Source organism: Amblyraja radiata, chromosome 17 (genome assembly GCF_010909765.2).
Source record: "Amblyraja radiata isolate CabotCenter1 chromosome 17, sAmbRad1.1.pri, whole genome shotgun sequence".
Lineage (NCBI taxonomy): Eukaryota > Metazoa > Chordata > Chondrichthyes > Rajiformes > Rajidae > Amblyraja > Amblyraja radiata.
The window spans coordinates 18,224,708-18,250,163 of record NC_045972.1 but is presented as its reverse complement, the minus strand read 5'-3'; the positions used below and the strand labels follow the sequence as shown (position 1 = coordinate 18,250,163).

Here is a 25,456-nt window from a genome sequence, read left to right as displayed (position 1 = left end):
CATTTAGCCCATATCCCTCTAACCCTTTCCTATCCATCTACCTGTCCAAATGTCTGTTAAATGTTGTTATACTGTAGTACCTGCCTCAACTACCTCCTCTGGCAGCACGTGTGAAAAATTTCCCCTCAGGTTCCGATTAAATCTTTTGCCTTAAACTTACATCCCCTGGTTCTTGACTCACCTACTCTGTCTTCATTGAGATCATTTCTCAATGAGGCTCGTTGATGTATTTTGTTATGTTAGTTAAACAAATAAATGCTAAATAAATGCAATTTATTGATACTAAAAATCTTTATCGGTGTCATACTGCAACATAACTAAAAAATTGCAAGTGTATATTTTAAATTCACATTCTAAAAGTTACCGTTCTTGGATACAGCCACGGAACCCACCACAACCAGGTCTATGTGAACCTTTGCATCAAGTTGTACAGGTACACTGAAATCCTTCACTCCCTGGAGAATAGGAAATATATAATACAGATGAGATTGCTTACTAACTATCAAAATACGGACAGAAAAGTAGGTTTTACATCATGTCCTTGTTATATCTAAAGCACGTTATCCACAGTGACTACATTTCAAAAATACTTCAATAGCAAAAAACTGAAGAGTCTGGAAATCTCAAATATAAACAGGAAATGCTGCAGTTCGGGCAACTTGCCCATAGAGAGGAAATGTCAATGTCAAAGGCTGTTAACTTTCTCTGCTTAAATGATGAATGTTCCTTATTGGGTGTAGAGAACTTCATGATCTCCTGGGGTTATGAAAATCACTTCATAGAAATCCAAGATTTTCATATTTAAAGTTTATCATAACAACTTCAAAAGATACTATTTTACAATTTTTTTAGTTTATTTAGTCGGAAGTGGTCTTTTTTTTCCACCATTCTTTAAGGTAGAGATACACCAAGGAACCCTATATAAGAAAAAATCTACTTGCAAAATTCCTCAATGGTGGAATGAACTGGCCATTATTTTTTTTCTCACCATATGGAATTGAATATTGAATGCAGCACAGGGGCAGGCCATTCGGCCTACAATGCCCATGCCAAACATAATGCTAAGCTAAACTAATTTCCTCTGTGTACATGTGATCCATATCCCTCCATTCCTTGCATATCTATGTGCCTATTTAATAGCCTCTTAAATGGCAGTATCATGTCTACTGCCACCGCTGTCCCTGGCAGTATGTTTCAGGCACCCACTGCCCTTTGTGTGAAAAATACTTGCCCAGTACATCACCTATCAGCTTTCAACCTCTGACCTTAAAGCTGTGCCCTCTAGTCCTTGGCATTTCAACCCTGGGGGAAAAAAAGGTTCTGACTGTCTACCCTTTGTATACCTCTCGAAATTTTACAAACTTCTAACATGTCTCATATCAGCCTCCGCCACTCCAGAAAAAACAATCCAAGTTTGTCCAACATCTCCTTATACTGTAGCTAATACTGCCAGTCAAAGGCAGCATCCTGGTAAACGTCTTCTGCAAAATCGCTACTTGGTTCAAATCTTAGATTATGCTTACTCAAACCAGGGTCAGAAAGTAGAATTACTCCAAGTTGCTTCATCTGCCCAGGGCTGGTATGAAAATCTCCCATAGGCTGAGGAACAACTATTCCTAAGTAAGCACATGTATGGACAGCAGATAAGAAATTAATTACAGAGAATTTACAGCATAGCTATTATTTGTTAGTGTTTATAAACTATGCTAGCCCCCTTCTACCTCGAAATGAGGTAAACATATTGTCATATTACTTTTTACATTTATATATTTGCATAGTTTCCCCATGAGTACATTTATGTTGCTCGTTTGCAATCCTTTTGGTAACTCTATCAGTCTATTCAGCTTCTGGATGTGTCTCTTACATTTTCAGCTTGAATTCTTATCATGACCTTATGGCTCTATTTTTCACATAGATAACAGGAGAACACACAGTAACCGGCCCTTCAGCCCACAATATTTGTGCCAAACATGATTACTGGGAACTGCTCACATCTGCCACCACCACCCCTGGCAATGCATCCCAGGCCTCCACTACTCTCTGTGTGAAAAACTTTCCCAGCACATTTCCATAAAACTTTTCCCCTCTTACCTTATTGCTAAGGTCTCTAGTATTAGACATTATCACCATGGGGGAAAAGGTTTTGCCTGTCTACCCTGTTTATGCCTCTCACAATGTTATATACATCTGTCAGATCTCCCCTCAACTCCAGATGTTCCAGACAGAAAAGTGGACTATCTTGTTGGAAATAATGGCCAAGGAAATTGAACTGCTCCCTGAATATCCGTTTTGGTCTTCAGACTTTCACAGCACACTTTTTTTGTACATTTGCCATCTCATGTTGTTGAGCATGTAAAGAAAAAAATGGCATCTGAGTCCAGGAGCAAGACAGGGTCAGTAATTGGGTTCTGATCAGAGGGAACAACAATGGAGATGAACAGTTTCCATGTGTGTGGGGAAAGAGTGCGATGTGTGGTTTGGAAGATCTGTGCACACAGGGATTCAGGGATGAGATAGGTTGGTGTTTATTTACCATGGGAAGGTTTATCCTCCTAAAGTAAGTAAATGACTTTTCTAAGGTTGTTCCAGCCTGGAATATATTTTTCTTTAGGATGGAGGCAAGCACAGTGTAAATACTGGGTGTGATCTATCATAGTTTTCTACACAAATGTGACCACAGACAAGATCAGGCTTGTCACATTTAGTGAAATTTTCTGTCAACTGCCAGATGCAAATTGCAGCCAAGTTGGGAGAGGACTGACCGCAACTTGATGTCCTGCAGGGAGAAAAATATCGCAAATGATCAAAAGAGGAAGCGAGTGGGTGAATACTAATGACGATAAGCTGGTCACCTATCCAATAGTGCTTTATTGTTACGTATACCTACGTACAGTGAAATTCCTTTTTTCTGCATACCGTTCAGTAAAAGTCTTACTCCACATAGGCACAATCATGCTTAAGTACAAAAGTATAGGAACAGTAGATGGAATGGACTGGAATATTTTATTGTCACATGTGACAAGGCACAGTGAAATTCTTTGCTTGCATGCCCAAGGTATGCAAATAGTGGCCACCTACAGTGCTGAACAAAGTCCGCCGGCTCCTCCTTTGTTCTCTCCCCCCCCCCCCCCCCCCCACCCACAGTGGTCCCCCCACACCGGGTCCTCCATTGTTCTTCCCCCTCCCTCACGGCAGATTTCACTCAGAACACAAGAGTCGACACATTTCCAGTTCAAGTTCACAGTTGTTAAATACGTTAACATCTCAACTTGCCTGCAAAGGCCAGGAAAATATGTTTTCCATGCAAATCCACCAAGATGGTGTAAGTTACTAAACCAAAGCCACATCTTGTAGTCAAGTTCTAATACCATTAATTTGAAGAGAGTTCTCTAGATTCCTGGTCAATATTTATTCCTAAAGCAGCAACACCAAGAGCACTGTTGATTGATACATTGCTGTCAGTGGGACATTCTCTACACAGAGTAACATCCATTTGCATAAACAGCATCACCAAAAAATATATTTCAGTAATTAAAGGGCATTAACATTGTCCTGATATTGTGAGATTTGTTGGATAAATACGTCTTCTTTTACATACATAACTATCTCTCCTGTTGAGACCTTGCGTATAATGAGGGTTTGGATTTTCTGGGTAGGTTCAGGGCTTCTCTTTCAGATTTAATTAGAAAAATCAGGCATTTTTGTTTATAAAAATCTCCCATCAAGATACTTATCAATTATCAACCTCTATAAAGAGCAAATAACAATAGCAACATGTGCATATTCAAAGTATGTAGCATTAACATTTACCATTATCTATGCTACTTTTAGTTTGAGTTTAGTTTATTGTCATGTGTACTGAGGTACGTTGAAAAGCATTTGTTATGTGAAGTTCAGTCAGCAGAAAGCAATACATGATTACAATGGAGACATTTCCAGTGCATAGGTACATGATAAGGGAATAACATTTAATAGTAAGATTAAACGAGAACTTACCAGTTTGAAGTTTGATCTTTATTTTATGAGGAGTAACGTTGAGGGAATACGTGAAGAACCCCGCTAGGACGCATGCGTGTCATTCTTCAAAGCAGCGGTGTGGAATCACAGATAACTATAATGACTAAACATAGTAAGATTAGAGAGAGATACCAGTTGAGTATATGATCAAGGGTGGGAGCGGAGGGCACGTATTCCCTCAACGTTACTCGTCATAAAATAAAGATCAAACTTCAAACTGGTAAGTTCTCGTTTAATCTTACTATTTTCCTTCGGAGTCACGTGAGTGACTACGTGAAGATTTCAAAGCTCTGTGATTTCATGCCGTGGACGAGTCCATGACACACATCTGCCTTGGTATATGGGAGAAATATTTTCGACATCCATACGGTATGTGGATGCAACAAACAATTTTATTAACAAAAGAAATCATAAAACCCCAAATATTGATGGGGACAAATTATATTACAGAACTTAATATAGGTTTTGAAAAAGTTCCAGTTTCCTCCACTGGTTTATTATAAAATTTATGGAAAGTTCCTTCTGATGACCATCCTGCCGTTTTGAGGATCTGATCCAATGGAACATCCAACTTGTATGCTGCCGACGTAGATGCAGCCCTGGTGGAGTGAGATTTAAAACAATTAGTATCTATACCTGCTTTAGTAAGTACTTGTTTTATCCATTTGGAAATGGTCTGTTTTGTTATTCGTTTATGAGGCTGTCTGTGGCTAAAGAGCAGTGCCTGTTCTGTGCCTCTGATGGTTTTGGTTTGTTTAATGTACTCTTTGAGATGTGTTACCACACACAGTCGCTCATCTGCAGGGTAGTTATTGAAAATCACTTTTAGGCCTGCCGACCCCTGTCTGTTCTGTTTTACCAGTTCCTGGATGTAAAAATGTACATTTTCCTGCGAACTGGTCATGGTATCCAGCCTCAATTTGTGTAGGGACTGCGCCCTTTGTGCTGTGACCAATGCCATCAGCATGACCGTTTTTAAGGTCAAAGTCTGTAATGACAGGCTAGTGGCTGGAGTCCAGTTCCTTAGTAGATTCAGAACGATGCCAACATCCCATATATGGGAATATCTGGCCTTAGGAGGGTTAGCATTGAATATGCCCCTCATGAGCTTGGCTACCAAAGGGTGTGACCCCACAGGCTGTCGTTCCGTTTCTCTCCAGAGGTAGGTAGACAGGGCACTTCTGGCACAGTTGATGGCGCTGTACGTAAGTCGCTCGTCATGGTGTAAATTTACCAGAAATTCCAATACCGGTTGAATGTTTGTAGGTCTGTGGATAATGTTGTTCTGGTTGCAATACCTGTGCCATTTCTGATATATACTAGGTATTGATTTTTTGACTCTCGCTGGCTCCAGCGATCATGTTCATAGCTCTCGTTGTTAAGCCCAGGTGTAATAAATGAGCTTTCAGACTCTACAAACCAAAACGTTAATGTGACGGTGACAAGGATGACTTGTCCTAGTTGCTGGATTTACCAGTAGATCCAGTCTGTGTTGAATGGTGATGTGAGGTTCTAATATCATCTCCTGTACCAATGGGAACCATGGTTGGGTAGGCCAATCGGGTACTATTAAGATACCAGACGCAGAGTCTTGTCTTATCTTACTTAGTACCCGACTGATGAGGCAGAAGGGAGGGAATGCATAAAAGAACAATTTCCCCCAATGCAGCGAAAAAGCATCTGTAGCTGCTGCCCCAGGGTCTGGTTCCCATGATACATATTTTAGCACTTGGTGGTTAAGCCTGGATGCGAATAGATCGACATCTGGTGTTCCGTATCGTGCTGTAATTTCAGCAAAAACTTTTTTGTCCAACATCCATTCGATGTTCTCATTGAATTTGCGTGACCTGGTGTCTGCCACTAAGTTTTGTCTACCTGGTAAGTAGGTAGCTGATATCCAAATTCCTCTGCGGATACACCATTGCCAGATCTTGTTTGCCAGATTGTCACATGATGTCGATTTGTTTCCACCCATGTGGTTGATGTATGCTACCACAGTGGTGTTATCAATTTGTAATCTTATATGCTGGTGAGAAAACCCTAAGCAATATGACTTAAGGCCGTGAAAAGCTCCCAACATTTCTAAGTAATTTATGCCCAAAGTGTGTAGCAATGATGACTCCTGTTCATTCCATCTCCCACCACAGCTGGTGATGGAATCCGTGGCACCCCATCCGAGAGCACTAGCATCCGTTTGTAGTGTGATAGACGGATTGCTGATAATGATTGGATTGGAACAATGCCTAATGGTTTCTTTCCACCATTGTAGTTCTAGTATGGCTTCTTTTGGTAGTTCCATAGGTCTATCAAAATGACCTCCATTGTATTTTAGAGCTCTTATTTTTGCCCTTTGTAAATTCTGATAATACAAGGGTCCGAATTGTGCAGCTGGAAAGGCTGCTATTATCTTGCCAACCATTCTCGCCACCTGTCTAATAGATGGTTTTCTTGTGTCAATGATTTTGCCGCAATCCTCCTCGAAGGCTATTGCTTTGTCTTGTGGCAAAGCCACTGACATAAGAACTGAGTTAATGGTAAATCCCAAGAAATCCATTGTTGTTGAAGGTTTCAATTTTGATTTAATTGGATGGATAATGAATCCTAGGCTTTCAAATAATTGTATAGTGGCTGTTATTGTTAATTCTGCTGTACGTAAGTCGCTCGTCATGGTGTAAAACCTTTTGCCCAATATAAGTATATCATCCAAGTAAGCCATCACAATGTGTTTATGTTCCCGTAGGAAAGCTAAGGCTGGTTTTAATATTTTGGTAAATAACCTAGGTGCAGAAGTAAGCCCATTTGGTAGTGCTCTGTATTGTCAGAGTTGATCCATCCAATTAAATTTCAAATAACGTATGTGGTCACCTGTTATGGGTACTGAATAGTAAGCATCTTTTAAATCAATGCTTGCCATATAGTAACCTTTGGAGATTAGTTTAGCAGTAGCAAAGGTTTCCATTTTGAAATGAATATATTTTACAAAAACATTCAAATTACTCAAATCTATGATGATGCGGCAACCACCATCTTTCTTATGTTTAATAAAATGTTGGACACGAATTCTAAAGGTTCGTGTTGGGTTTGTTCAATTATCCCCAGTTTATGGAGTCTCTGCAGTTCAGCATGTGCTTTTGCTTTATCTTCGCCCTTAAGCCTGAACACATGCTGGACTGGAGGATTACGTGGTTGTAAGAACTCTATCGTATATCCCTGGATACTGCTTAGGATATAAGTATCTGATGTCAACTTATACCATGCATCCAGAAAAAAGTGTAATCTGCCACCAACACCCATGCTATCGTTAATAAGTAAGGGTCCAGACCCACCTACCTCTATGGTTACCAGTGGTCTTATTTCTTCCCTTGTCCCCGAGGACGTTGAGGCCCCGGTGTCTTGATTTGTGTTGTAGATGGGTGCATCTTCCACGAGGGCCGGCCTGGGCCATGTCCTAAAAAAGACCGCTGTTGGATTGGTCTTGCCCTCGACTGTTCTCCGGAGTAGTCCTTGCGACCCATGAGTGCATAGGGGTGGTACTTCTGGGGGTAGCGTTTGGTAGCTTTTATAATTCCCAGGGCTTTGGATTCTTCGTCCAAATCTATTACCTGTTTTGGTAGGTCCCCTCCAAACAGGTAAGTCTTTTCGGTGGTTGTTTCTGTTCTGCATAATCCCGCAAATTTTGGGTCTAGTACCGGCTGTATACTCTTCTTTCTGATATTATTCAGTTCATATTGGGTATTGCAGAAGAGGGCGAGGGCATCTTTGTGGTGTTGATTCATATCTTCCTCATCCAAGGTTCGTGTGAATGCTGTTATCCCTGCGGTGAGGGTTTTAAGTACTTTTTGTAGTAAGACATCCCTGGTCCTGATGCTTGCTCCTACATGCTTCCAAATACATGCGTTCACGGTTGGGACATTAAGGGATTTACAATATCCAGGTTGCAAGTGAAGCCCCATGGTGTCAATTAGGGCTTGTCCCTGTAGCTGGTTCAGGGACATGTAATTAACACTTGCCGCTAACCTGGCTGGTAAATCATCCCCTGTGAGTTCTGGCTTCGCGAACTGAGCCACCACTTCAAGTAAGTTGCCACTTACCCCTTGCACTGAGTTGTCCATCAGTTCCTGTTCAGGGTCAGTCCAAATCTGCCCCGCTATGCTGTCCTGGGAGGCAATAGACGCTGAATACAGCCCTGAATAATGTACTGCAGAGGGCTGAATATCTGCCCAGTAGAGCCAGACCCCCTCTGGAGTATTGCCTCCATCAGCCGCTCCATTTTTGTCCAGTGCTCTCGGGCACCTGGCTCTAGCGGCTTGTCCTGGACCAGCTGCCGCTCCAACGCGGTACAGAGCTTTCAAGCGCTGCCCGCTAGCGGTCGCTGGTCCCGCAGCTCAAACGCGTTCCAGTGATCTCGGTCACTGGTCGCTTGCTGCTCCTCCAATTCCTTCAGCCCCACAGGCCCCTGAGCGAAGGTGGCGTGGGGCTGTTCGAAATCCGAGTCGTCCGAAAGAACGGCTCGGTCGGTTTTGCGTTTAGCCTTTCCACCCGCCGGTGGTGAGGCTAACTTCAGCACAGGTGCTCCCGACAATGGAGACAGCCCTGCCGTCTGCCGCCGCTGGCTGCCTGTTCCTGCACGGCTCTCCCCCGCCAGCTTTTTTGCAACTGTGGTCCGTCTTCTGTCCATCCTAGAGGTAAGAAAACGTAGATCTCTTACCTGTCTTCGCTGGTTGTATACACCAGCCCTTTAGGAGGAACGTCCTTCCTCCATCGAAATGACTCGTGCAATGCGTGTAGCGTAATGACATGCATGCGTCCTAGCGGGGTTCTTCACGTAGTCACTCACATGACTCCGAAGTAAAATGTAAGCTAATGCCCGCAAAATCTGATCAAGGATAGTCCAAGGGTCACCACTGAGGTAGATAGTTGTTCAGCAAGAGTATTAACAGCAACAGCAACATGGTATTTCCAAAACAAGGAGATTAGTCAGTATTCTACTACATGTGCAATTTGAAAGTCACATGCAGCATTCGTACAAAAATAATGAGACAAAAAGTGTAAATTCTGCACGGTTACTTCATTACTGGCAAAATGTTTTACTGGTGAAATATCTTTTCACCTAGTGCATCATAAATGTTTTCTGTATTTTATTGGTTACAATTTCAATCTCTAACAATAATTCCAATTTATAATGAGCTTTCCTTTACTGATTACCTTCCTCTGGTTGAGGTAAAATGACAGACTGAAAATTTAAAGAACTGTCAACAATATAGTCTTCGAGATTTTTCCACAGACAACATTGATTCAACAGCCAGTTGAAAGCCTTTCCAAATATAAGTGCACCTGTTAGCAGGTAAACGTGTAACCCAGTAACAATGCACAGACAGTTGAATCTTCGCCTCAAAACAAATGAATTTTATTTCACTCGACCTTATGATAATTGTAAATGCACTGTGAAAACTTGTAATCATTCCAAGTCAACCCCATTTCCAAATTTCTCTAATTAACAGCCCTAATCATCAGAGAAACAGAAAAAAAAGAACTTAAATATTAACTTCACTTCATTGAGTTTTGAACAAAAAGACTCGTTTCCTTTAACAGGTGGTTACTAGACCAAGGAGTTAACCTTTTATAATGGAACCCTTGTGATAGAGTCACTGGTATTGTTACACCAAGATGTGTGACCACAATACTAAATCTAAGTAGATTCTCTGCACGTTTTTTCCATGTTCCCTTCTCAGTTCATTCATTAACAGTTCATATCCTGTCACAGCAACAAATTTTAAATGGGTGGTGACTCCTTAACTTCTTCCTCATTTAAAGGCAGCATCGTTTGTGTCCGCTCATTTATTCCCTGCCTGATCTCAAATCAAAGTGATGACTATTTCAAACTCTCCCCATTTCCACATTACTTGAGGTGCCAATCTTTAACTTGCTGTTAATATTTGCAGGCCTGCCTGTTTGTAAGCAGCAGCAGTGACTGCACTGGAAAGAAACACTAGATGGTGCTCCAGTACTTGTAGAGCCTCAAGCTGTTTGCCTCAAGTAGAAATATCCCCATCAAGTCAAAAGGCAACAATTGCACGGCCATGAAAAAGTCTTTTGAATTCGGGTATCATAACACAGCCAACTGTTATCGTATGAAGATATCTAAGAAAAATATAGAAGACAGAAAGGACCGCCCAGAGTTTTTACGCAGGCTCCTCTTTTGAACAGTTAGGTCATGTTTACCCAAAGTTCATAACTTTGATTTCGCAGTTAGGTACGTCGAAAAATGGAAATGGTTGTTACTTTGGTCAATTCAGAACCCTGTCAAAGAGCTACCGGTAAGCCCTGTTTTCTTGTCAAAGGAAAAAGGTCAGTTTTCAAACTTTTCCATGTGTATATTTGTCCGATGGCAAAACTATGGACTAAACCAAGGAACTAGTGCAAACATCAACTGAAAAAAAATAATCCAAACCGATCAATGGACTCCTTATCTTAGAACATAATTGGCCATTTTCTGTCCTAACATTTGGAAATTTTTGATCAAAAAACTGAGTTTCCTAACTTTGGAACACTCACTAATGCATTAACACATCCTCACGCCGACACAGATGGGTTTAAGAGTGCTTGTGGCAAATGGAGACATTTGTAGAATTTGTTGCAGATATGCAAGAGAGAGGATGAGAAAGCCTAGCTATAAATTGAGCCTGCCAGTACTTCATTAAGATTGCATTAAGATTGCATCTCACATTTTGTCTTTTCATCTCTGGCCTTTGTCCAACTACTTGCCAATCTTAAAAAAACTCTCACCTGTATCCACCTATCACTTGCCAGACTTTGCCCACCCCTACCTCTCTTCCAGCTTTCTCCCCTCCCCCACTGCAATCAGCATGATGAATGGTCTCTACCAGTAACGTCTCCTATCCATTTTCTCCAGAGTGGGTTAGTGAGTGTTCCAAGGTTTGGAAACCCAGTTTTTTGATCAAAAATTTCCAAATGTTAGGACAGAAACTGGCCGATTAAGTTCTAAGATAAGGAGTACATTGATTGGTTTGGATTAAGTTTTTCAGTTGATGCTTGCACTAGTTCCTTGGCCCACTCAATTACTCCAGCACTTTGTGTCTATTTTTGTAAACAAGTCGGCGACATGTATCCTATATGCATTTCCATGCCTGATTCCATCCTCTCAGTCTCCAAAAAAACCCCATTTATCCCAAATGACACATAAATCAGTTGCCTGGTTCATAACTGATGGAGGATTTAAGTGGAAAAGATGTTTGTTGTATTATAATGGGTCTTTAGACTTTAGGGATACAGAGCAGAAACAGAACCTTCAGCCCACCATGCCAACCAGCGATCACCCTGTACACTAACACTATCCTACACACTAGGGACAATTTTATAACTTACACAAGCCAAATAACCTAAAAACCTGTACGTCTTTAGTGTGGGGGAGGAAGCTACATGGCCACAGGGAGAACGTACAAATTCCGTGCTGACAGTACCCGTAGACAAGATCAAACTCGTGTCTCTGGCACTGCAAGGCAGCAATTCTACCGCTACACCATTGTGGTAAGTCATGAGGGAAGATTTAGGTCATGGTAAGACTTGGAGTATTATGTACAAATTTTGTTCCTGAATCCATGAAAGCCAATATTCATGTAGAGGGGATACAGCAAATATTCACCAAGCTGCTTCTTACTGACCAGGTAGGGCAGCTGTCAACATTCCAAAGATTGGAAGAATGGGATCTGACCTCATTGAAACCTCCAAAATTCGTCAAAGGTTTCTCAGGCTTTCCTCTGGCTGAGGAGCACAAAACAATGTGCCACATTCTTTGTATAAGTCTTAGGCCATGTGGGACCGAAATAGATTGTCTTGCTCAAAGGGTAGCGAACACTTGGAAGTCTCAACTCCGGAAAGCTTCAGACTCAATTATTGACTGAAATCAAAATATTTTTGTATAATTGACAAATTGTGGGATCTGGGGGTAGGGCACAAGAATCAATGAGGTAGATCTTATTAAATAGCAGAGCAAGCTCAAAACGCCTACTCCTGCTCCAAATTCAAATCTTTTCACAATCTAGGCGTACTTGAAACAACCATATTCATTAACGATATTCGCACCTGAGCAGTAGAACACACTCTTATTATTTCCTTTGCGGCCCCAGGAGGTGGAACTATTTTGTTAAACAGTCCTTTTCTCAGTCGAGGTGTTGGGACTAACAATGTTTTTCTAGCCTGAAGAAGTAAAGAGAACACGATTTACTCACGGGCACAAATACCCCGATGAATGTCTTGTCATACTGCCCCTCAAAGATTACATGACTTTACCAGACGTTTCATATTAACATTAAAAATCTGAGATCGTCAATTTTTCTGCTTACTTTGCATTTCAAAAAGTATTTTTCTGCATCCTCCCACAAATAATACATATTCACATGATAACAGCTATAATATTTTATTTGTTTGTGAACATTTCATTTTGTTTTACAATTTACTTTTTCTGCGTGACATAATTGGACTGGTGTATAAATCTAAAACCTCCAGTAATTCAGCCTTTGGTATTATTTTTGAGATTGTGCTTCATGAGCATTAATAGGCTACTTCACTGGCTTGGCAACAGTACCAAACTAGTTGTTGCCTAGAAGGGCCACTGAAAGATTATTGGAGGGAATGGTAATGCCACAACTGCAGTTGTCTGCTTTAACCTTTTAATTTAGTATAGTTTAGTTTATTGTCACGTGTACCAAGATACAGTGAAAAGCTTTTGTTGCGCGATAATCATTCAGCGGAAAGACAATGCATGATTACAATTGAGCCATCCATTGTGTACAGATATATGATAAAGGGAATGACGTTTAGTGCAAGATAAAGTCCAGTAAAGTCCGATTAAAGATAGTCAGAGGGTCTTCAATTAGGTAGATAGTAGCTCAGGACCGCTCTCTAGTTGATAGGGATGGTTCAGTTGCCTGATAACAGCAGGGAAGAAACTGTCCCTGAATGTGGAGGTATGCGTTTTCACACTTCTGTACCTCTTACCTGATGGGAGAGGGAAGAATAGGGAGTGGACGGGGTGAGACTCATCCTTGATTATACTGGTGGCCTTGCTGAGGCAGCACAAGGTGCAAATTGAGTCAATGGAAGGGATGATGGTTTGGGTGATGCTTTTCATACCGCTTTTTAATTTAATTAAAAAGATAAATGGCAAATTAGTTTAAAGAAATTAAGGTGATCTGCCAGACATACAGAAATAGTAGTCATGAATGGTGATTAAATTCATAAGGCAATCGGACAAGTGTGAAGTGAGGGATTTTGATAACTTGAATAGGCTAGAACACACAAAAAGGAGAATAGATAGGTGTTTCATATCTAATCATACTCCTGTGTACAATGACATATGTTGGTGTGAGATATGTTGGTGTATGTTGTATGTCTGTGTTTGCAAGTGCACAGGGCTATGGACTTTTCCAGTGATCACATTGGTGTGTTCAAGTTATGTGCCGTCGAATGTATTGGTGTTTTATTGAGAAGGACTATGATGGTTACATGATTTAATACAAATAACAATTTTAAAAAACGAGAACAAAATAGACTGACGAGTTACAATAACTTCTCCCACAAACTGCACTTATACCAGACATTTGTCCTATAATCTCAAAGCAATGGGAAATCTCACTGGCAAACGATTAACACTAACCAACAGTTTCTAGAGTCTCTCTCTGTTGTTCTTTACCTCCCCTTTAGTAACCATTTAACTCTCCATAACTGTATTTGCCTTAATATATGCACCAGCATGTTTTTTATGCAAGCAAACAAGATACTGCACACTCCCAGCAATAACCTCTATTTCCACTATGCATAATAAATTGCAAATGCAAACTGCTTACATTGCAAACTGCTTACAGCCAAAGTGCAATACCACCATCAGATTTAATTAAGCTTATTCTACATCCAATCTGTATATATATATTTTAATTTTGACCTGTTAAAGCACACTAAAAAACTTCTTGTATCCCAACTAACCCACCAGTTTAATATCTCCTTTTAGTACTCCTTTGCCACAAACAATTGCCTCAACACTGCTCATTCAGGGCTTGGACTTTATGGGTGACTGGTTCCTCCTAGATAACTTATGCTGAACTATTCCATGAAGACCATGTCAGTGAATTATGAGAGGACTCTCTGCACATATAAGCTGCCTTAATGAGGCAGTGATTCCTGCAGATCCCTTCAATAGTGGGTTCACTAATGATGCACTGGGCAATGTCTGCCACTTTCTGCAGCCTCCTTCATTCTCACGTGCTTGAATTACCGAATAAGCTGTGATGCAACCAGTCAGTATGCTCTGCACTATACACCTGTAGAGGTTTAATAAGAGTGTTTGGCGTCATGCCTAATTTCTACAAACTGCTGAGAAAGTAGAGGCCCTTCCAAATGTGCATGGTCCAGAATAGATCCTCAGAGATATCAACTTGAAGCCGCTGACTCGCCCCACCTCCATCTTGTCAATGAAGACAGATGCATTGTCCCTCATCTTTCCCTTCCTGAAGTCAACAATCAGCTCCTTGGTCTGCGTAATGTTGAGAAGGGGACTACCTTGTACCCACTCCAGGACTCGTGCAGTGAGTTTGATCTCTCCGCCTCAATAATTCCATCAGTAAAACTCTCGCTCTTTCACATTGGCTGTATCCCATCTCTGCCACAATGGGAAGTTATTGCGCTATATTAATAGCTATTGTACAATGGGGCATCCATAGGTATTTATGCAAGTGGGCGGAACAGTGGTGCAGCGGGGCAGTACAGTGGCACAGTGGTAGAGTTACTGCCTTACAGCACCAGAGACTGAAGTTTGATCCTGACTGTGAGTGCTGTCTGTACGGAGTTTTATACATTCCCCCTGTGACCACATGGGTCATCTCCATGTGCTCTGGTTTTCTCCCACACTACAAATACGTAGTTTTGTAGGTTAATTGGCTTCGGTAAAAATTGTAAATTTTTCCTAGTATGTAGGATAGTGCAAGTGTACGGGTTGATCGCTAGTCGGCACGGACTCGGTGGTCCAAAGGGCCTGTTTCCACGCAATTTTCATGATAAATCTCTCTTCTGAACTAAAAATCTCTTTCCAATTCAGAAGCATTGGTTAAAACTGCTGTGTTTAAGTACTCGAGTTATTACCTGGAGAGCGGCTAAACGGACTCCCTCAAGCGGTTTGTCGGGATCCACCTTCACCTCTCTTGCCTTGATGTAACAATCTAGGTTTCTGATTTTATTACAGGCATCGTATGCACCCTGCAGTGGCAACAAGAAACAAAAGACTTACTTCTAACACGAGCAAACGGACTTTTTCCTGAGGCTTGTCGGGATTTACTTTGACAATCAGTGCGTTTTTGAACTCTCGGAGACTTGGTAAATTTTCTGCAGCCTGAGCAGCCCCCTGTTTCCAGAAGATATGACGAATTACAATTAACAACAACCGGAAACATGGATACTTTATTATATCTCCCACATTTTCAACTCTTTGTGCTCCCTTACAGTACATTAACCTTTTTACCCACATAAATCTCCTATCCCATTACATGCTACAAAATCTGGGTTAGGTTTCAGTGCGGTATTGTGAACACCAAGGTTGCAGCAATAAAACTGGAGCACACAGGAACCAAACTTTTCCATTTGCAACAAGCAATGTTTTTATTATATTAATTTATTTCATTTAATATTTCATTTAATATTACTTGAATAAGAACACTTAGGACAAGTTGGGTCGGAGGACCTGTTTCCATGCTGTATAACTCTCAGTTACATATTGTCATCAGATTCATGTCTGCAGAAGGGCGGCGACACAAAACGTCACCTATTCCTTTTCTCCAGAGATGCTGACTAACCTGCTGAGTTACTCCAGCATTTTGTGTCCCCCATTGTCAGAGTGAGGCCACACATAGGTGGACATAACTGGAGCAACAGCACCTCAATATAAATTTCACTTGGGCAGCTTCCAACCTAGAGGTATGAATATTAATTTCTCAAATTTCAATTCACACGTGCATTCCCTAATCAGATCCACTGTTTGCATCCTTGTACCCCTGTCATTAACACATCTTCCCCAGCCAACAATGGGTCATTATGGACTCCACCTTTCCTGAGGTCAACTGCTGCTGGCCAGATTTGTTCTGGCCTTGTCTCAGCTTCAGTCATCCCGCTCCCCCCTCCCCCAACCTTTATCTTTCAGTCTGATGGAGGACACATTCCAACCCGAAACATCACCGATTCCTTTTCTCCAGGGATGCTGCCTGACCCACTGAGTTATTCCAGCATTTTGTGAACATTGTAGATTCACATCCAGTCTGTTCAAATTACTGAGCACATCAAATGCAGCTTTGGCCAAGTCAGAATTGTCTGTCTTGAATCTAAAGAGAGAACCGGAACTTCAACCTGTGCGTTACCTTGAAATTAGGAATTCTGTGATGAACTGGTCTTGGGAAGTTTGCCAAGTTGTTTTTCTCCATATAATCCCAAATTTTCTGACGAATGTCCCCTTTAGTAACACCTGGGGGTGAAAGTTAAAAAACCCCATCATGATCCATGATATCATACCGAATTTACAATGGAATTATGTTTTTATTACGTTTTTTAATTTTTTTATCAATTGCACTAACATAATAATCAAAATGTGTTCCCTGCAGAACTCGTATACATTCATTCAGAGGAGAGATGGAAGGTCAAAATTGGCAACAGAACAATTACATCCTAAATAATTTATTATCTGCTTGAAAATTGAACTTTAATTATTTGTCTTTATTTCTGAAACTGGTATTTTTTAACTAGAGAATGAAAGCCAATCAGACTATAACTAATGCAGTTTGTTAAACATAATCGAAATCTTGTACATTTTCTTACGAGTTAGAAATTAAATATCCTTCACTACCTACAGCATGGATTATTTTCCTGTTTCCTGGATGTGACAATTGGACACATATATTTACATGATCAATGCTCTTTTCCTGCACCATTTCCTCCACAACGATATTTCTGAATTGTTTTAGAAATGCTTTTCATCACACATTTAATACAAGACAAATGAATGCTGTTAACAGGCTGCAAGTCAAAGGCAAAACTTTAGAGGCTTTCAAACCACAACAACATATACCTCCAGCTGTGTAGGAGAGATGCTGGTTTAAATCATAGACACAAAATGCTGGAGTAACTCAGCTGGATAGGCAGCATCTCTGGAGAGAAGGATCTCGACACAAAACCCATTCCTTCTCTCCAGAGATGCTGCCTGTCCGGCTAAGTTACCATCATTTTGTGACATACATCCGGCCTAATCTTCTACAACTCACACCTTTTGATTGAAGATGTTGGTTTTAACCAAGTTAAGGCTCATAAGTCCATGTCATAGAAGCAGAATTCGGCCGTTCGGCTCATCTCCAGTGGGAGGGACAAAGTATAAAGGAGATGTTCGAGGCAAGTGGTGGGTGACTGCAACACGCTGCCAGAGGCAGTGTAGAGGCAGATACGACAGTGACATTTAAGAGGCCATTTTAAAGCCAATTAATGTATTAATTCAGATTCAGAATAGCAACTCCAGATAATACATGGTTATTTAAGACGTTCATGTTGGTTTGAAAGAAAAACAAGCTCATCAGGCAAAGTCAACAAAGTCTTGTAGAATTATTTTATAGTCCTTTGAAGTAATATGTATTTGGGGATAAACAAGAACTAATGGATAAAGTATACTTGGATTTCCCCGTCATTTGGTAAACTGCCGTATCAATATCATGGTGCATGAATTAACGTATTGGTGTCGATGGAAGATGGGCTGGTTAATGGGAACAGACAGTGGGAATGGGCCCTAACGCAGGAAGCTCAACACATGTTCTTGTACAGCATCCCTTTCCACCATCCATAGACCTGAACAGTCCTGTCAGGTGAAGGAAAATGATTCCCTTGCAATTCTTTCAAGCTAACGCACTGTTATCAGTGCTCGCGATATGGTCTCCTCTACAATGGAGAAAGTAAATGCAGCTTGATTGAACACTTTTCAAAGTCCCGACGTTCAGTCCATAAACATGAACCTCTTGCTGTCTATCATTTTGATTCTCCATCCCACTCCCTCTGTCACCCATTGAAGAGTTGAGGTGATTTGTTTTTCCTTTAAAGGTCAGTAGCCTTTGCAAACCCCTTCCTCAGTGGGCAGTAGAAGCAGTCACAAATATCTTAACACTTGTATTTACACAGAGGGTGGTGAGTGGCTGGAACGCGCTGCCAGGGGTGGTGGTTGAAGTAGATGTTAGTAGCATTTAAAAGACCTTCAGATAGAAATACAGGGAATTGAGGGATATTGTTATGTGTAGGTACGTATGTAATGGTTCAGCACAGACATTGTGGGCCGAAGGACATGTTCTTGTGGTGTACTGTTCTATTTTTTATTTAAGGCAGAGGTGAGTAGATTTGTGATAAACAAGGAGATGAAGGTTATCCTGTATAGACAACAGTGAGATTAAATCATGAACCATTTAAATGGTACAGCAAGCTTAAAGATCTGAGTGATCTACTCCTGCTCCTAATTCACATGTTTGCAGGATCCTTAACTCTAAAGCAGCTCTTTCCTATATTGGATCTTAGTATTCTCGATCTTTAGATACTTCGATTACTCCATTTGCACATCTGGGAGTCTTCATTTTATCAATACGTGTGGTGAAAACTTCTATTTAAATCTTCCAAATCAATGAAACCCATTTATTAACTTTTTCAGCATTCCAAATTGTTTAAGCAAGATTTATTGCGGTGAATTGTTCAAAGTAGTTCTTAGTAAGCAAGATGTATTAATTCAGATGCTTGTCTGCAATAAGCAGCCATAATTCCTGCATTTAAAACCTGCACTCTGTGGACAATGCTTTGATTTGCCATTAATATGCAGCACTTTTATTGCTGTACATAAATATTTTAAAGTATCGCATTGCTCAACACAGCTATCGTACATCAAGAAAACAAAACAGAACAAATGAGGCAGAAGACATGTCTGACTTTAATAAGGTTACATTCTTAAGACCATGCCTCATAAAAACAGGGCTATCTTTTAAAAAAATACTCTACTGGCAGGTAAAATCTTTTGCTCATTTCTGATATCCAGTGTTTACAACTCAGCGTAAACTCACCAATGTCTCAAAAAGACAGTTTTCCATTACCCCATTGTTGGCTGAGTATACCTTGTAACCATGCTGTAAAATAGCAAAGTTCAAAAGGCAACTTGTTTTATAACTGAAAGACAAAACTAAATGTAGGCCCATGAACACAGAGCAGGAGATTTTTCCGGGTGTAAATGGTGAGAAACTAATTGGAATAGTCTTCACAGACTGGTAAAATTGCCCTGACTGTGTATAGTGAATGCAAAGAATCTCTTTCCGTGCAGCATCTTACAATTAATTCAATCATTCAGAGAGCTTGAATGTCTAAACCCCAGGTTGTTCCTTATACTTATTTTAAGCTTCACTTTGGGGCATTATGCTTGAACTTTTACTTTCAATTAGCAAGCCTAAGTTTCCAGACATTGGGTCAGAGTTCAGTAACCTTGTTGCTATTTTATAAAATATTGCTGGCAAATGACAGTGCGGACCAACAGAGGTCAATGTGTCCAAGAGGAGACTAACGGTATCAGAACGGCATGCCTAGGCCGTCGGGGGACCGCAAAGACGGCCTAGAAGGTCAGCTATGGGAACGGACATGCCGGCTCCGGCCAGGCCGGAGTTCCAGAGCCACAGCCATAGGGGCAAATTCTTACTGCCGATCATCCACGCAACTCCCGATGAGGTTGAGATTGGCCGTCTCACCCAGCCAAGGTGCTACATTTTCAGGTGGGCATCTGGAGGGGGGAGTGATTTCAAGTGTGCTCTCATGATTTTGTCCAGATTAAAGGAGGTGCCAGATCACCAGTTGCCGAAAAATTGGAGGGTCGACGTACTCAAAAGAAATATCATTTATTTTTATATCTGGATTTTACCTAAACAAAGAGACAAGTAATTTAAACAGGTTGATATAATAACCATTTCAATTTAAATAAAAACAGAAAATCCTGGAAAAACCTGGTGTTTCAGGCAGACAAAGAAATAAGAGCTCACATTCCAAATCAAATTGTCTCTACTTGAACTAAGAAACAGTGAAGAGACATTTAATTTGTGAGTTTTTCAAATAGGTTGTTTTGTATCAGCTGCTGAAAAAGTGTTTATCCAGCCTCTTTACTTAGTAGTTAAAATGATCTGCAGAATAGATATTATATAAAATGAGTTTAAAATTACAACCTGTTGATTCTCTGCATCTTTGATACTAGATCTTGAGATATTGCTTATGGATTGTATCCCTATTCTTCCCTTCCGAGAACACCCATAAACAAAATGGAAATTAGATTTCAACGATAACTAATTTTAGTTATGCACAAAAAATAGCTTCAGAATTTTTTTTTAAATTGCAAATATTATATTTCTGGCTTAAATTGCCACTGTGGTATTTAATTCAACTGAAGGAGTTGACAACAGCAATGTCACGCGTGTGGTGACGAGATGCATCTGTTGAAATAGATTTAAGCTATTTAAAATAGATTGTCCTCTTGCATTAAATAAAATTGATGCTCTCAGTCACTCAACACAATTTGGCCAGAGGACAAAGTGAAGTTGAAAAAAAAATGGACTGGATAACGTTAACATGTGGGTGGCTCGTCTGCAGAGAAGTGTTGGTTAGCTTCAGGTTTAGGTTTATTATTGTCACAGGCACCAAGGTACAGTGAAAAGCTTTGTTTTGCATGGTATCCAAACAGATCATACCATACATAGATACATACATTCAGCTCAAACTCAAGTACAATAGATGGAGCAAAGGTGAAGATACAGTGTGCAAAATATAGTTCTCAGCATTATAGCACATCAATTCCTCAGACAAAGTTCAATGTCCTCAATGGGATAGAGGTGATAGAGGTGAATTGAACATCTAGTTCCTCGCCTAGCTTATCAAAAGAAGTGCACTGAGATACATTGAACACAGAGTCCGTGCCGACCAACAATCACCCCGCATACCAACACTATCCTACACACTAGGGACAATTTTAAACTTACAGAAGCCAATTAATCTGCAAACCTTGACGTCTTTGGAGTGCGAGAGGAAATGAGAGCACCCAGAGAAAACCCAAGTGGGCACAGGGAGAACTTACAAACTCCGTACAGACAGCACCCTTAAACCCCTCCCACGGTACGAGTTCATTCCAAGAGTTCTCCTGAGTTTGCCCTGATTCGAACTCGAAGATATACGGTAATGGCCACTCGTCGGTACTCAGGGCTCTCGTGGACATTTCTCATCATGTTGAAAAATCTTCACGAGTCATCCCGAGTACCTGCCGTTAGCGCTAAGAGACGTCCCCGAGCTCCGACGTACCCGCTACGTTCATTCTCCGTGCATGCGGCAAATTTGATTTTTTTATAACTCGGGAGAGCTCTTGGAATGAACTCGCACCATGGGACAGGGCTATTAGTCAGGATCAAACCCGGGTCTCTGGAGCTGTAAGGCAGCAACTCTAACGCTGAGCCACTGTGCCACCCTCAGTAAGAGGAATCAAAAAGCATCCTGCTATTTAAATGGAGTACAGAGGGATCTAGGTGTTTTTGCGTATGAGACACAAAACACCATCATGCAGATGCAGCAATTGGGAATCAAATAACATGTTGACACATATTGCAAAGGGTTGGAATTGAAAAATAAGATATTAGCAGTGTGATACATGTGATTGGCCAAACTATGGAACTAACAGATTTTAAGCTTAGTTTAAAAATCACTGATTCTACCCACACTCCAGTTTAAAATAGTAAGATAGGAGAATTCCTGCTAGCTCGGATTGTGGATGATGTTTGTTTTAATTAGGCATTTATTGGCAAGTTTTTTAAATTTCAAAAGCATTGTTTATTATGCTGTTTCGTAATAAAAACCATTAAACCAGGAGATGGTTCAGTGTACTTGGTTTCAGTTGTTTCAAACAGTGAATGAATGAATGAATGAATGAATGAATGAATGAATGAATACGTTTATTGTCATTGCACAATACTGTGCAACGAAATTCCATTACATCTCCTCCGGTTAAAAAAAATACAAACACGACAACCATTAACACATATGTACACTTATTAGTAAAAAATAAATAGGTATTTTAAAAGAATTTAAAAGAATTTAAAAGAATTTGGCGGCATTTCTTGGAATTACATTTTGCTTCCCCAGCATTCTCTGTTGGAATTTAGCTCTTTTATCGCACATGGATAGAAACTATTTTTTAGTCTACCGGTGCGAGCCTTCAGAGTCCTGAATCGCCTCCCAGAGGGTAGCAGAGTAAAAAGGTGGTTGGCAGGGTGGGATGTGTCCTGCTTGATATTTGTGGCCCGGCGCAAGCATCGGGCCCTATATATGTCATCCAAGGAGGGCAGTTGGGCGTTTGTAATGTTCTGCGCAATGAATGCAATAATTTAAGTAAAATTGATCAATGCATTTTGACAAATTGATTCACTGATATTATTGATATTGCTATATATTAACATCCACTTTAAAGATATTGCTATATTGATAAAACTGCACCAGTTATTGTTAATATGATTTTAAATGATATAAAATTAAGCAATGTTATACAGCTGTGGGCACTGATACAGGTTAAATTTCAAGCTTGCTTTTGCAAATATATTTTGAGTGTAAATTTGAACAAAAACTATGTAACGGTAAGTGCAATTTGCGCACATTTTCTGAACTATGATGAAAAGCCAATGTGCAATGGTCCATGGCTTATTTATTGAACCCTTGTAATAAAATAACACAACAAACTTCACAGGAGTGAAATCTGGCATGGATTCACACAGTGCCCTGCAATGGAGATACTGGGGCACTGTTATGGGGACTGTCTTAATGGAGATGAGGAGGGGGGAGAGATATGCAGAGAAATAATTCCAGAAATTGGAACACAAACAGCCAAATGGCACATCTGCCAATGGTGAAACTATAAGTAAAAGCAATGGCTCAGAAGAGAATAACTGTGGAATATTGCAAGAATAAGTGTTACTTTAAGGTTGAAGGCCCCTATTATCTCAAAGATTTGTACAATTGTTGCAACGTTGTTGCACCACACTTGCAGCTGATGTTATAATCCTAATATTCAAATAAACAAACGTTTCTCTGTTCTACTAACGCTGACTGGTGATATACTATCCACCTCATTGGAGATCCTCAAACTATCTTTAATTGGATTTTATCTTGAACTAAACATTATTCCTTTTATCATCTCTCTGTGCACTGTGGATGGCTCGATTACAATCATGTATTGTCTTTTTGCTGGCTGGATAGCAAGCAACAAAATCTTTTCACTGTACCTCGGTACATGTGACAATAAACTAAACTAAACCCATGAAACGCAACAGGACCAGAAGACATGCGAGAGTTTAACAAAGTGCTTGTGCAAACTCCATTTAACCCAGGATATGCTAAAAATGACCGAGGCTCTGGAAATCTATCAGCAAATTAACAATAAAGATTAACAAGACGCTATGTGTATAGGGGGGTTGCACGTAAGGTCACCGAGTCATAGGGCTTGACACACGGAGCCTCTCAATCCATCTGGAGGACATCGCAGCTTCTGGTATATGTTGTTAATGCATAAAATGCGTACTTTCCTACCTGTTAAAAAACGCCAAAATGGTGAATTTTGCGCTGTAAAAAATTGTGGAAGTCGGGGTAAGCGTGAGAGACATGTACCCAACTTCAGAATTCCAAAAGTGAAGCGAAATGAAGGTAAAGAGAAGCGAGAGCTGAAGGGACAACAACAGCTAAAGTGCTTGGTGAACATTGACTGTGCAGATGTCGAAATTGAAAATATTGGGAATTATCGCGTTTGCTCACTGCATTTCATCAACTAAGGCATTATCTGTGTTTTTTCTTGATTCCTTTGGTATCTAAAAACTCTCAGAAGTGATAAATCTGGCTGTAAAAAAAGAAAACGCTTCTGAAGCTAAATTTATCATTAAAAAAATCTCCAGACTTAGGAGTGGTGTGTGGAAAAGTAAGTCTTCTATCATTATGTAATTGAGGTGTATATTTTGGCAGATAATAAAATGTCCTGTCAGCTTAAACATCCACTCCCTTTCAATAGGATATTGTCAATTTGCTGAGGTTGATTATGTCCAATTAACAGCTAACAATTATGCCATTCCTTGGCTTGCATCTGAGTAAAATGTAATTCAAAACCCATGTATGGTTTGCGATTTTTTTTAATGATAAATTTTGCTTCAGAGGCGTTTTCTTTTTGTTAGTAAAAACCCATTTGAGAACCATGGACGATTTTAAAATTTTACAGCCAGATTTATCACTTCTGAAACTTTTTAGATGCCAAATGAATCAAGAAAAAACACAAATAATGCCTTATTGTTGATGAAATGCAGTGAGCAGACGACTAATGTTCGCCAAGCACTTCAGCTCTCGCTTTTATCTACCGTAATTAATCCTCACTTTTGGAATTCTGAAGTAGGATAAATGTCTCTCATGCTTATCCCGATTTCCGTAATTATTTACAGTGCAAAAATTGACCATTTTGGCGTGTTTTAACGGGCCCGCTACGCTGGAAACAATGGTCAGTGCTTACCTGCAGTTCATCGCGTGTACTCCAGTTGGCGTAGCGTGGCAACAGTACGGGTCATGGGTCGTGACCCGACTGCCGTGCAACCTCCCTATATCTGCCATTGTGTTCAGATCTATCCATAATCGGGAGTGGAGGGTTGGAATTATATACAGAGCCATGTGTTTTTACATAGAGGCCATAGAGGGAGTACAGAAAAGGTTCACCAGACTGATTCTTGGGATGTCAGGACTTTTATATGAAGACTGGATAGACTTGGCTTGTACTCGTTGGAGTTTAGAAGGTTGAGGGGGGATCTTATAGAAACTTACAAAATTCTTAAGGGGTTGGACAGGCTAGATGTAGGAAGATTGTTCCAGATGTTGGGGAAGTCCAGAACAAGGGGTCACAGTTTAAGGATAAAGGGGAAATCTTTTAGGACTGAGATGAGAAAAACGTTTTTTACACAGAAAGTGGTAAATCTCTGGAATTCTCTGCCACAGAATGGAGTTGAGGCCAGTTCATTGGCTATATTTAAGAGGGAGTTAGATGTGGCCCTTGCGGGCTAAAGGGATCAGGGGGTATGGAGAGAAAGCAGATACAGGATACTGAGTTGGATGATCAGCCATGATCATATTGAATGGCGGTGCAGGCTCGAAGGGCCGAATGGCCTACTCCTGCACCTATTTTCGATGTTTCTATGTAATCCTGCTTTTATACAATCTGGGCCAGTGCAATGGAAAGGTTTCTAAATGAGAAGGGCCTCGGATTATTTGCAAAATGGGATACAGAACCAGTGTTTTGTTGGTAATTGTTGCAGTTCCCGAGGATAAACAT

The 25,456-nt window shown here is 40.5% G+C and overlaps 1 protein-coding gene across 8 annotated transcripts in view; it reads right to left on the bottom strand.

Annotated features, from left to right (window-relative positions):
- Positions 1-25,456, bottom strand: part of mthfsd (methenyltetrahydrofolate synthetase domain containing) — a 63,898-nt gene that overhangs the window by 11,214 nt on the left and 27,228 nt on the right. For 5 of the 8 annotated variants that reach the window (XM_033035809.1, XM_033035811.1, XM_033035813.1 and 2 more), the window contains exons 2-5: positions 16,437-16,540; positions 15,172-15,285; positions 12,121-12,234; positions 365-455 (exon numbers count right to left, since the gene is read on the bottom strand). In XM_033035809.1, the coding sequence (XP_032891700.1) occupies positions 365-455; positions 12,121-12,234; positions 15,172-15,285; positions 16,437-16,540 (423 nt within the window). Of the gene's footprint in view, positions 1-364; positions 456-12,120; positions 12,235-15,171; positions 15,286-15,316; positions 15,431-16,436; positions 16,541-24,646; positions 24,691-25,456 lie in introns of those variants that run through there. The other 3 variants (XM_033035812.1, XM_033035808.1, XM_033035814.1) reach the window with 3 other exon arrangements.